We start from the raw sequence: 13,758 nt of genomic DNA, 5'->3' as shown, positions 1-13,758 counted from the left end.
TTTCCTGTTATTAAACATTTTTCAAAATACATAAGTTTTAATGGTTGCCTAATAACCTAGTCTCTGGGTCTATAGCATCACGCATTAGTTCCTGAGGACAAGATATTGGGGTTATTTACAACGCTGCGTGTTTGAAAATAACACAGTCACCAATTACATACATTATTGTCCACGTATCCATTTATAATTCAAATGAGAGGCATTGTCTTATGGTTTCAAGAGTATTCCTGGACCTACCTATCACATTCTCATAGACATGGTCCACAATGGCACAGCAGCGTGGAGCCCCAGGGAGGAGAGCAGACAGGAACACCCACATGGTTCATTGTCTGTCCTTGTTTCCTGGACTGAACGTTGAAACACCAGAAAAGCCAGGTGTCAAACAGACTCCAGGGAACTGCATGCCCAGCGAGAGTGACAGGGTGCTCTGTGTGTTGGCTGCATGACTATGAAGACTTCATGCTTCAAGAAGGTGCGGTCCCCTGGGTTATCCAGCGGATAATTTTTTGCAGTGTTTCTGTTGTCCAGCTTCCCACTCCTGGCAGTTTGGATAGTGTGGATTCTAATGAACACTTGCCCAAGCAGTGAGCATCCTGTAGTTAATTCACAGGAAGGCCTTAATCGGTCCTGATAGGTTAGACGTGGGGACGCAATCGTGTGGACTTGGCAGGAAGGAGGGCTTGTCCTGGAAATGAGTAGGTTGAAAACAACACGTGAGAACTTGACAGTATGAGATGATGTTACCACAGGTACTTGTACTGTGATTTGATGAACATCATGGAGCGGGAGCAAGCAATGTCATGGGTCTATTAGTTTCTAATGATTTTATTCCAGTTTTCATAGTGGATGTGGCCTCAAAATTGTGAATGCAAGAGTTAAGCCTTAGGGCCTTAGTGACATTTGTGTTTATTCGAGATTTTAGCTATTTTTCTCTTTAATATCCCTTTGTTCTTCTCAAATGTGTCTATATATAGAGTATAAAAATGATAGTGCAGGGACTTCCCTGGCGGTCCAGTGGTTAGGATGCCACGCTTCCATGGCAGGAGGCATAGGTTCGATCCCTGATTGGGGAAATAAGATCCTCGTGTGCTGCGAGGTATGGCCATAAATAAATAAATAAATAAATAAATAAATAAATGAATGAATAAATAAAAATGGTGGTGCAAAAGTTACTGTACACTAAAACTTATGGAGTTGTGTTACTCTCAGATATTTTCTTTTACCTCAGGTGTGAAAATAGACGGTCTCCATGAGAAATTATTAAGCTGTTTCTTTTCAACTATAACTAAACCATTTGCAAAAATAGCCTTTTATACATCCATGAAAGAAATACTTATTTTCCAGATGATATGAATGGATCCACATGGATTTTTGAATTGAATGAAATTCACTGAAAAGTGTGGGAAAGGACCTACAGGACTGGCTTCACTGCGGTGACTACCTACCAGGTTTCTTACACTGTGACTTTAACGAATAAAGCATCACAGTTTGTGCAAAATTTGGGGCAAGCTTGATTGATCAATACTTTACTCATACACACAAACCACATGTATAAAATGGGGGAGCAATAATCTGAGGGCCCGCCAATAATTATACACTATTCACCACAGATTCTATCATTGCAAAAGTCAGTTTGTTTTTTGTCCACTTTTTTTCTTCATTCAGGTTCGATTTAATACATTTTCTACATCCCAAGGAAAGATATTGGGAAAATGTTTTTATTTTAATAAGAAAACAGACTCAGTTGGAAGAGAGGCATTTAAGAGTCAAACATTGCTATTTTGGCTACAGATGAGCCAATGTGTTTTCTTTCAGACCACATTATTAAGGCCCTTTTGAAAAAATTGTAATGTAAATATTTTGAAATTCAGTTTTTAGGATATACATCCAGATGAATCTTATCAGTATGTATGGTATCACTTACCTTAAAAATAGAGACAATTTTAATTTCTCCCCAAAACAATACCAGAAAAAAAACAAAAGAAATAGACCATACAATATCTTAGAATTTTATACAAGTCAACAGTAGCAAAAGTGAATGAGTAAAAGAAACAGCTACAACTTTTTAAGGTTTTGCCTATTTCTCTCATTTAGCTCTATTTTCACAGGCATTCCCATCAACATTTATCTTTAAGGATATGTAGATTTACTGTTGAACTCTGCCTTTAATTATTATTTAAGCGAAGTGTCCCCACTTTTGAAAGCCAAATAAGGACATCAAAAACTGCAGCCAGGGAATTCTCTGGTGGTCCAGTGGTTAGGACTCTGTGCTTTCACTGCTTTTTAAGGACGGCGGTTCAACCCCTGGTGGTTGCGGAACTAAGATCCCACAAGCTGCACAGTGTGGCCCAAAAAAGAAAAAAAAAATCATTAAAAAAAAAAACCCTGTAACCAAATTGATATCAAACAATCATCATATACTTTAAAGTTTTTTTTACCTTATTTCAAGTGGAACAATTTTTGTAGGTCCACATTTTATAACATGTTCTGGAGTCTTCGAGAAACAATTAGCACATTTGATTTGCCTTGTGATATTTACAGTATATTTTGGTATCACCCAACACCTTTAGAAATAACCTTCAGATATTTTTGGCCCACCCCCAGAGGTTTTACTTCACACATAAGATAAGGTAAGGATCTATAAAGTTATAGCTATAAAAGCCTTCAGTCTTCCAAGTTATGTTCTCTGATATCTGCTCTATCAACACAAAAGAGAAACACAAAGTCGATGGTTCAGAGGGATATAGTGGATAGTGTAAGATATGGTTCTGGCAAAATTTAGTCCGTCTGAACATTTAGTTTTCAGTGTGGATTTGATTAGTATCAGTAATTGTTTTTCCCCTGCCTGGGGTTTGTCAAGTATAGAGGCAAGCTAATGTGATTCCTGGGAATCTGACTGATGTTTATCGATTTGTTAGAGGTGAATAGTACTAGACGTTCTCAGTACTCAATTTACGTCTGACTAGCAACTTCTTTGAAGAAAAACCACCACCACCTGAGGATGTTGTGGGTTCCACCCTTAGATCTTTTGATTTTCAGATTTGGGAAGGGCTGCTGACTCCCTAGGTCCTCTCTCAGCAACCTCCTGGGGGCAGAGTTTAGCCCCGCCCCTGTGGCAGCTACTCTGGGGGCCTCTGCACCCCCTCTCCCATGCTAGGACTCAGTGTCTCTGACTTCCTCTCCCATCCCTGTAGCGGTCCTTTCAGACCGGACTGGTTCTGAGCTGCGCACCACAGGAACAAGGACACCTTGCATCTGACAGGGCTTGTGCACCTGACTCTGTCAGCTCCCAGGCAAGGCTGATCCTATCACCTGCTCCTCCTTGTGACAAGCTCCTGACACCTAGTTGATTTCCATAGCAGATTTACCCCATTTGGTTAACATTCTACTTTTCACTAAAAAAAAAAAAGAGAGAGAGAGAGCAAGCGAGAGAGACTGGGGAGCTATTCCTTCTGCCTTTCCCAGCTTTGAAAGCACAGTCATGTTCACAAGCCCAGATCCCAAACTGACCTGAAACCCCTACACCCACCCTCCATGTCCCTTCCCTTGCTATGATTTGAAATGTTGGCAAAATCGAAATCTAAGACCATATTACAATTACAGTCTATGAAGGCCAATCGTATATAAACAATGTCATGTCTAAAATAAAACAGCCTTGGGACTTACTTGGTGGTCCAGTGGGTAAGACTCCAAGCTCTCAACACAGGGGACCTGGGTTCCATCCCCTTGGGGAACTAAGATCCTGCAAGTCTCATGGGGTGGCCTAAAAAAATAAAACCCTTGTATTATTTCAATGTCCCTTATTAACCACAGGAGAAAGGAGAAGGAGGGATAAATTTGGAATTTGGGATTAACAGATACACACTATTTTATATATACGAAATAGATAAACAACAAAGTCTTACTGCATAACATAGGAAACTATAGTCAACAGTGTAATAACCTATAATGGAAAATAATCTGAAAAAGAATATATATATAACTGAATCATTTTGATGTATACCTGAAACCCTGAAACACTGCAAATCAACCATACTTCAATTTTAAAACAGTTGCATTATTTCAATGTCATTTTTATTTACTACCTTAGATATATTTAGTATTTAAAATATATTTTTTAATTTAGTATAAAGATCTTAAAACTTAGAGTTATGAGTTTGCATACACATAAACATACAAACACATCTGATCAAAAAATTGTGTATATGTTTTGCTTATTCATGAAAACAATTGGTTTTGGTTATTTTATCTGACCAGGTAAAACAGTCCATTCATGCCTCATATTCTTTCTAATGCAAAATTTCTCAGACATATTGCATTGGAGGACCTGTCAAAATTTACTTACTCCTCCATGAAGAACCCATCAAGGAGATAACAGAATGCCCATTCAGCATGACTTGGGAAATAAAGTTTATACACTTTAAGTGAGGAGTTAATACTTACAGCTTCCCTGCTAAGTACAGATTACTATTGACTGCTGCTGTTTTATTTTTATAGTCATATAAATGTCATGTTTTTATTAACTGACATGAATTAAATTTAAGATACAATGCTTTGGAGCTATCTTCCCAGAAATACCATTAACAGAAATAATGAGTGTATCTGAGAAGCAAACTGTAAGCAAAGAGATCTGTAGCTATTGATCAGTCCCAAGCAAGCCCCTGCCTGGGTGCTTGTTTTACCAGAGAGGCACCAACAGTGTCAGGGAGAGTTCTGTACATAGAGGTGCAGGATCTTCTTTTTTCCTCAAGCAATTATCTGTGAATCTCAGCATTCAGTACAAAACGCAGAACCACCATTTGCTCATTTCTCAGTTGGAGGATAAAATTTTTTTTTCTTCATTCCAGTTGTTAAAAAACTCTCTGATTTATATAGATAGATGATAGATAGGTTTAATAATTTATATATCATAATAATTTATATATAATATACTTAATAATTTATATGTATAACTGAATCTCTGCTGTGCAGAAGTTAAGAAAACATCATAAATAATCTATACTTCAATAAAATAAATTTTTTAAAAACTTTCTGATTTTTGGAATTCCCTGCCATCCAGTGGTTGGGACTCCGTGCTTTTACTGCCCATGGCCCAGGTTCAATCCCTGGTCAGGGAATTAAAATCCCACAAGCTGTGTGGCCTGGCCAAAAAAATAAAAAAATAAAAAATTCAAAAAAAAATAAGAAATAAAAAACTTCCTATTTTAATTTTTTTCATATTGTTAGTTTTAAGTTTCTTAGAACTGCTTATTTTCCTGTGTTCAGCTTTGATAATGCAGACCTTCCTGACCAAAACTGGTTGGTAAAAAGAATATTTGAAATATAAGAAGATATTCTTCCTCCCCTGAAACTCAAAAAAAAAAAAAAAAAAAAAAAAAGCCAATATATTTCTGCATCATAAAACTGTCCTTGCATGAGATGTCCACACTCCTTTCAAAGGCCAGCACCTCCTGTTTTGCACTTGATCTCATCCTCCCTAACTGCTCAAGGTCATTACTCTGGGAATTCTCATTGCTCTCTGTTGCATCATCACTATTTCCCTTAGAACTTGATCTTTCCCATCAGCATACAGACATGCTATTAACGCAGAATTCTTGAGCCATCTGGGGATATTTGACAGTAGGCATTAAAATTCCTTACGCTATTAATTTTTTTTCCCAGTTGGCTCTAGAAAATGAGAGAATTGAAATTCTTGATGTAATTGTGTTTATATGAGACAATCTCAAAACTGGATCCCACCCAGTGCCTAGTGAATCAGCATCTGCATTTTAACAAGATCCCTGGTTGATTTATAAAAGTTTGAAAAGCACTAGACTAGATCAGTGGTTCTCGACATGGGAATCACTTGAGTAGCTTTAAGAAATCCTGATGTCCAGAGACGAATTAATCAGAATTTGAAGGGGGGAGGGCAGTAGATCCCAGGAGTCTGTGGGTTTTTTTTTTCTTTTTTTGGGGGCTCTGTGTTTTTTAAAGCTCCTTCTAGCGACACCAACATGTAGAGAAATTTGAGAACCACTGGACTAGACAGACTTTCTTTTCCTGTGTCACTGACTAGAGATTGGTGCAATCTCTCTAGAGAAAGAAGACAATCATGTTGACCCCAGGAAAAGATAGAGACCCTTGCTGGTATTTTACATGGTATCACCATTGGCTAGACAAGATCTGTTCTGACTTGCAGGACTTCCCTGGTGGTCCAGTGGTTAAGATTCCAAGCTCCCTGTGCAGGGGGCCAGGGTTCAAGCCCCAGTCAGGGCACTAGTTCCTGCGTGCTGCAACTAAAGATCCTATATGCTGCAACGAAGATCCCATGTGCCCCAACTAAGACCCTGTGCAGCCAAATAAATAAAGAAATTAAAAAAAAAAAGATCTGTCCTGACTTCCAAGACATATTTCTTAAGATTGGCCCAGAGGAGGGCCAAGGAGACTTCATTTCAAGAATGAGAAGCTGAAGAACCAAACCAAACTAATGGCTATATGCAGTCATAAAACATAAGTATACAACAACAATAAGGAAGAGATATTCAGGGACACAAATGACTAGATGAGGAGGAAAAGAGAAAAAAAGACCTCAGAGTAGATGGTGGCTAGGATGTTGGCAGAGGGAAATAAGTACCTATATCCTGGGGTGAGTTTGCAATGGTTAGTAGGTGACTATTCTGCCCATGTCTGTTTCAGTTGACCAAGAAATGATATGCTTCATGGAAGCTGCAGGAGTCCAATGGTTCTTCAACAACAACTCTAGTTACTGCCTCTATCTCATCTGAAATATTTGGTTTTAGTGAGTCAGAAAAAAATGGAGGGCGCCTGGGCCTCTGCGGCGGCGGGAGCGGGCGGGGCGTCCCCGGCGGCATGGTTCCGCGGTGCCAGGTAGAAGTGTTGTATTTTGCAAAAAGTGCTGAGATAACAGGAATTCGCTCAGAGACCATTTCTGTGCCACAAGAAATAAAAGCATTGCAGCTCTGGAATGAGATAGAAACCCGCCATCCTGGATTGGCTGATGTCAGAAATCAGGTGATATTCGCTGTTCGTCAAGAGTATGTCGAGCTTGGAGATGAGCTCCTCCTGCTTCAGTCAGGAGACGAAATTGCCGTTATCCCCCCCATTAGTGGAGGGTAGTGCTTTGGAGCCACCTGGGAAAAATATAAATGAAGTTGAAGAGAAATCTAAAGACATAATAAAATTCACATCTGAGAAACTTTCAGTAGATGAAGTCTCACAGCTGGTGATTTCGCCACTCTGTGGTGCAATATCCTTGTTTGTAGGGACTACAAGGAATAACTTCGAAGGGAAAAAAGTCATTAGCTTAGAGTATGAAGCATATCTACCAATGGCAGAAAATGAAGTCAGAAAAATTTGTAGTGACATTAGGCAGAAATGGCCAGTCAAACACATAGCAGTGTTCCATCGACTTGGCTTAGTTCCAGTGTCGGAAGCAAGCATTATCATTGCTGTGTCTTCAGCTCACAGGGCTGCATCCCTCGAAGCTGTGAGCTATGCCATTGATACTTTAAAAGCCAAGGTGCCCGTATGGAAAAAGGAAATGTATGAAGAGTCATCATCATCTTGGAAAAGAAACAAAGAATGCTTTTGGGCAACTGATGATTAAACCACTGAGGTTTCTAGAGTCCTAAAATTTAAAACTTGGTAAATTCTTATCTTTGATCACGTTTTGATTTTTCTTCCCCAGAAGGTAGTTTACCGAACATAGTCTTAATGTATGTTACAGCAGTGGAACAGAAGAGAGAAAAAAAGCAAAATAAATGAGTGTTTAGGATGAGGGCTTATACGGGAACTAGAGATAGAGGAAAGAAAGGCTTTAGGGAAAAAAATGGAAGAATAATTTGTGTGAGGAAAGATGCCTGTGGTAGACATATTATTCTGTGACTAAGTTCTAATTGTGACTTGACCCACACTGAGGTGTGGCCCCTCCTCAGTGACCGTCTCCAAGGCTGCCCCCAAGCCCCTGCCCCTACGCCCAGTGATACCATTGTTGTCAGGGATGCATTTTGGCAATGTTGGCAGAACTGGAAGGTATAAAAAGTCCTTATCAGATACTCTTGATAATGATATATTTTTAGAATTTATATATTTTAAAAGTAAGCTAAATAAACACCATTTTAAAAGTTTAAAAGCAATATTTTCCTGTTTTTAAAAATTCAGTGATAATATCTAAGATGTTTCATAATATGGAGATTTCTGGTATGTCAGAATCAGTAATCTTACCCTAATACTTATTTTATTAGTTATTAGTATTATATCGGTATATAAATTAGCATAAAATTGTTGTAAAACAAGGCAAATTAGCAACAAGGGTGGTTTGTGTTATAATGTTAGCTATAAAATTGTACCCACAACTAATTAAAGAGGAAAATTTTATGATTATTTAGTAAAGCATTTTCAGATAGTTTTCTTTTTAGCTTAAGCAACGTTATCATCAGTGAAGTCATTAATAAAGTTATGTTTTCTGCAAAATCTTTATACTAAATAATGGTCCAGTTTTTGCTTGGTCAACCTATATACTATCTTGATAGATCTTAGTATATAAGTTCCATATAGTTTTTTTTGTTTAATTGAAGTATTGTTGATTTGCAAGATTTTGTTAGTTTTAGGTGTACAGCAGAGTAATTTCGGGTTTTTTGTACATTATATTCCATTATAGGTTATTACAAGATTTTGGCATAATTCCCTATGCCATACAATAAATCCTTGTTACTTGTCTAAAAAAAAAAAAAAAGAAAAAAATGGAAATCAGACCACTTCTCCTCAGTCTTGAAGACTGTTAGCTCCATCCAATTCCTTGAGCTTGATCTTGTTCAGAATCCCTGGTCCAGCAGCTCCACCATCCAATCCAGCAGCCAATCTAAAATCAGGCATTACATTTGTTTGTAACATCCTTTTAGCCTCTTTTCATCTAGAACCATCTTTTTTTTTCATGACACTGACATGCTGAAGAGACTGGATCCTCTTGAATGTCTCATATTTTGGATTTTTTCTGGTTATTTCCTCTTGATGTCACATAGCTTATTTTTATATTCCCTTTGTTTTCTATAAACTGGAAGTTAAATAAGCTTGCTAATAATATAATCTTATTGACAACAACATAAAATAATGGATGCCTGTGTTATATAGCTTCTTATAAGGACAAGTGTAATTTCTAGTCATCCCACAATAGCTAAGATTGACCCCTGGGTTGGTGGGATTACAGCCTGATCTGGAGGGATGGATTTCTATGTAGCAGAAATGATGGAAAGAGGAAGGCCAGGATGCAAAAGTATCTGCAAGAGTGATTGTAATTATAAGCCATAGTTTAGGAGGGAAATGCGTCAAGATAGCACTAAAGGGTTAGAGGATTAGAGGTTGCACAAAGATATGAAAAATTGTTGCTAACACAAGGGTCTTGTCCTTTTTAAAGCAGCCTGGATAATGGGGATAAGACACCTGTTACTAATATTCATCAATATCTGTTTCCAATATTCACCAATATCTACATTGCTGCACTACATTTCCCAGGCTTCCCTGCAGTTAAAGATGATCACATGACTGATTCTGGCCAATGAAATGTGAGCGTAAGTGACGGACACCACTTCCATTTCTGGCTTTAAAAATCTTGCCATGCATCATCCTTTCTCTCTTTTTTACATCTATCCATTGAATGGAAAAGACTGTTACGACCTAGAAAATGGCATCACACATGTTAGAAGAAGCCTAGCTCTGGTTGTGTGGAAAGCCACCTACCAAGGAGTGCTCATGTTGGACTGTGATGGGGCAAGAACTACTGAAGTTTTGAGGAATTTATTGCAAAGAAGAGCAAAGGGCATTAGCTAATGGTGAAAGAGTTTTAAAAGAAGACTTATTTAGAATGGAAGAAATGCTTATAGATATCATCCACAGAGAGAAAAAAGCTGATAAAGGAGATAGGTGAGGATTGCTGGAGCAACATACTTGACTAAGTAGGAGGGGATGGATCTAGTGCACAAATGCTGAGCTTAGCATTAGGAGCACAGAGAGGTTATCTGTTGTAATAGAAGAAAAGGCAGAGCACGAGTACAGTATACAAGTGCTGGTAAGTTAGGTTGTGAGAGTCTTCTCCATTCAATACACAGATGTGAAAAAAAGAGAAGTAAATCAATTTGATTTACTTCTTAAAAGTATTATATATAACTTAAAAAATAGAAATACAGAGAATCCTCTGGTGGTCCAGTTGTTAGAACGTCACGCTTTCACTGCTGAGGGTCTGGGTTCAGTCCCTGGTCAGGGAAATAAAATCCCACAAGCCGCACAGTGTGTGGCCATAAAAAAAAAAAAAAAAAAAGTACAAATGTTATAGATACGCTTCCCAATTAGTTCTGGAAATTCTAACTCATTTCCACACGTTCAGAAGGTAATTCCACAATATAAAAATACTTCACCTTGTTAAAAACATTCACTTTATAATAGTCCTATTACAAAGTATGCTGAAATGAAAATACTTGAAATGAGTCCTTTTTGCACGTTTAAGAACATGTCTCAAATGACAGGCACATTCCACAGTTTGATAGGTACAGCTGTCCTCCAAAGTAGTTTTGTTTGAAGAGTAACATTCGCTGGATGAACCGCAGTTGCCCAGGTATTTGGCTTTGATGGGATTGCGTTGGGGTTATGTTAGGTGTCAAGGTTGATGCTGAAGTAGACCTGACTACAGAGTTAGTTTTGGGTGTTAAAGGGTATTGAGCAAGGGTGGCTCAAGATAACTTTCCCATATTTTTATCTTAGAATTAATAAAACATGCATGTAAAACCATTAACATTATAACCCCAATGTCCCAACTACCTAAATATTCTCAAGCCAGGAAACAACTTCAAAACCATCTTAGAACACCTGTCTAAATATTCAGAAGTACTAGGGAATGGGGAAAAGGGGCCCGGGCACAGTATTTAGGAAATGCTCTCCAAATGATCCTGTAGTTGGAAATTGCTTTAATATACACAAGCCTTTATGCTGCAACTAGAAAAGGAAAATCAAGATGCGAAGGTGGTTTGATAACTTTATTTGACAATTAGCAGTTAGTTCTCATCCACATTAACCATAGATTTTTGACAGTGGTGGCAGGTACATAGGCAGCCAATATATAAAGCATGTTTGGTGGATCTTCATCTTCATTACGTTTTCTGGGCCACCACACATGGATACAGTATGGGACATTCCTTATTCCTTTGACCCAGACAGCTTTGTTGAGCCTGGTGTCAGTACATGTATCGGGAGTTCCCATATCCTTCATGGCAAAATTCCATATTTCTTGGAGTGCGCAAGGGGCGTGCTTCTTGAAACTCACTCCATGGATTCGCTTGTGGGTGTTGACAGGGTGTTCTCTGGTTACCACCGCTTTGATGGCAGACTGACCCTTCTTCTCGCCACCCTTCTTTGCAGGAGCCATTCTGCCGGGCTGGTGTTGGAAAGCTTTTCCATATTAAGGCTTGGAATGTAGTTGCTTTCAAGTTCCTTTCTGACGTTTCTCTATTTTTGTCATTTGATATTTCTGTTTGCATTCAACATTCAACTGCTTTCGCATTGGTGTCCAAACAGGTTTATTCCCACTAGTCAATCCAAAATATCACCAGCAAAGCTTTTGGCTCAAGCCTCTGGAATAGTCATTTGCTTCACCATCAAATTCATCATTGAGGAGGATCAAAAAGGATATTTCTAACATACGCAAAACTCGCATACTTTCCTGTGCAAAATATTATTCTCTCCCAGTTAGTGATCTCAATGGTCCAACCATACAGACTTTTCCCCTTTTCCACTTCTGGGACTTATTCATAATCTATCAAGACAGAGTTAGTCTCAACATATTGCTAAAAGCTTTTGCATAGTAATGAAAGGTTGTTGAGGACAAAGGTCTCAGAATACTTCTTATCTCACATAGGAACAGTTGGTGCTGGGTAACAAACACATGCTTAATAATTTGAGTGTAACATTCCTGGACCTTGTTTCAAGCCTCTGCCATATTGTTGTCCATTTCCACTCCTGTCAGTGGCTTTCCCTGAGTGGTTCTACTCATCATTCTATTCAACTACCTCCATTCTTGACATGTCTCTTTTAGGATAGGAATCAAAATTTGAAATGCCCTCCACAAGATAAACATCTGTGTATACTCAGAGTAAATGCAATCTAGTTAGTATGCTGACAGAAGTAAGTACTGTTTGGTTCACAGAATGATTCGTTGATATTACCTGTATGTGTCTTTTTCTCTTTAATCATACCCAGGATTTTATAGTCTCTGCACTGGAGGAGCAGGTGGTGGTTGGGGAAAGGAGGGAGGTGTTGGAGGACCACAGAAACCTCTCAAAGGAATAGCAAGAGCTCTAAATCTGGGAATCCCCCAGGGGTGCAGTGGTTAGGACTCTGCTTCCGCTGCAGGAGGCATGGGCTCGATCCCTGGTCAGAGAACTGAGACCCTGCATGCCCCACAACCGAAAAAAAAAAAAAAAAAAAAAAAGCTCCAAATTCTAGAGCTCGAAATGTGATGAGTATAAATTACCATGGCATATGAAGTTGCTGCTTGTGGAACCTATGTTTATCAGGACATAAGAATCTAAGAAAAAAAAAAAGAGGGCATTCCCTGGCATTCCAGTGTTTAGGACTCCGAGCTTCCACTGCAAGAAGCACCGGTTTGATCCCTGATCCGGGAATCAAGATCCTGCAAGCTGCGTAGCCAAAAAAAAAAAAAAGAAAAGAAAAGAAAAGAAAAACCAACAACTTATCTGTTGATTAATTTTGTTTCTATAATAAATTTATTTCTTTTTATTTTTGGCTGCGTTGGGTCTTCGTTGTTGCCTGGGCTTTCTCTAGTTGCGGAGAGCAGGGGCCGCTCTTCATGGAGGTGCACAGGCTTCTCATTGTGGTGGCTTCTGTTGTTGTGGAGCACGGGCTCTAGGCTCGGGGGCTTCCGTAGTTGTGGCACACGGGCTTAGTTGCTCCGTGGCATGTGGAATCCTCCCGGGCCAGGGATCGAACCCATGTCCCCTGCACTGGCAGGTAGATTCTTAACCACTGTGCCATCTGGGAAGTGCCTGATGCTTAATTTTAATGTTTACTGTTTTGTTTATACACATTTAAATGGTACTGACAATTAAAGCAGCATATGAGAGTTTTATTCTACTGCTATTCAATGAAAAATAGTAACCAATGAAAATGCATAAAAATATATACACATTTTCCAAACTATTATATCAGATAGTTAAAAACCATCATTTTCTATACAACCTTAACCCTTCATTTTCTTCTGTACTTTTGATACCCTTCTTTTGTGTTGTTTAGTTGGTGCAAGATATTCTGTTTTTCTTTCTTTTTTTAAAATTAATTTATTTTATTTTTGGCTGTGTTGGGTCTTCATTGCTGCATGTGGGCTTTCTCTAGTTGTGGTGAGCCGGGGCTACTCATTGTTGCAGTGCACAGGCTTCTCATTGCAGTGGCTTCTCTTGTGCAGCCCGGGCTCTAGGTGCATGGGCTTCAGTAGTTGCAGTGTGTGGGCTCAGTAGTTGTGGCACACGGGTTTAGTTGCTCCGAGGCATGTGGGATTTTCCCAGATCAGGGATTGAACCCATGTCCCCTGCATTGGCAGGAGGATTCTTGAACACTGCACCACCAGGGAAGTCCCTTGACTCTGTGTTTCCCTCAGTTTGGGGAAATTCTTTATCATTGTATCTTCAAACATTGCTTCTACTTCATTTCCTTTCAACTCTCCTTCTGGAGCTCAGTCATGCATGTTAGACCTTTTCA

The 13,758-nt window shown here is 38.9% G+C and overlaps 1 protein-coding gene and 1 pseudogene across 1 annotated transcript; one reads left to right on the top strand and one right to left on the bottom strand.

The window, feature by feature from the left end:
• The first annotated feature begins 6,805 nt into the window (after positions 1-6,805).
• Positions 6,806-7,544, top strand: LOC130834168 (molybdopterin synthase sulfur carrier subunit). Its single transcript, XM_057704269.1, has 2 exons — positions 6,806-7,130; positions 7,410-7,544. The coding sequence occupies exon 1, from the start codon at positions 6,850-6,852 to the stop codon at positions 7,114-7,116; it is 267 nt and encodes an 88-aa protein (XP_057560252.1). The 5' UTR covers positions 6,806-6,849; the 3' UTR covers positions 7,117-7,130; positions 7,410-7,544.
• Positions 7,545-11,042: 3,498 nt separating this feature from the next.
• On the bottom strand, positions 11,043-11,413 carry LOC130833612 (60S ribosomal protein L31-like; annotated as a pseudogene).
• Between the last annotated feature and the right edge of the window lie 2,345 nt (positions 11,414-13,758).

This window comes from Hippopotamus amphibius, chromosome 12, assembly GCF_030028045.1.
Source record: "Hippopotamus amphibius kiboko isolate mHipAmp2 chromosome 12, mHipAmp2.hap2, whole genome shotgun sequence".
In the NCBI taxonomy this organism is placed as follows: domain Eukaryota; kingdom Metazoa; phylum Chordata; class Mammalia; order Artiodactyla; family Hippopotamidae; genus Hippopotamus; species Hippopotamus amphibius.
This window is presented reverse-complemented; position numbering and strand designations above follow the sequence as displayed.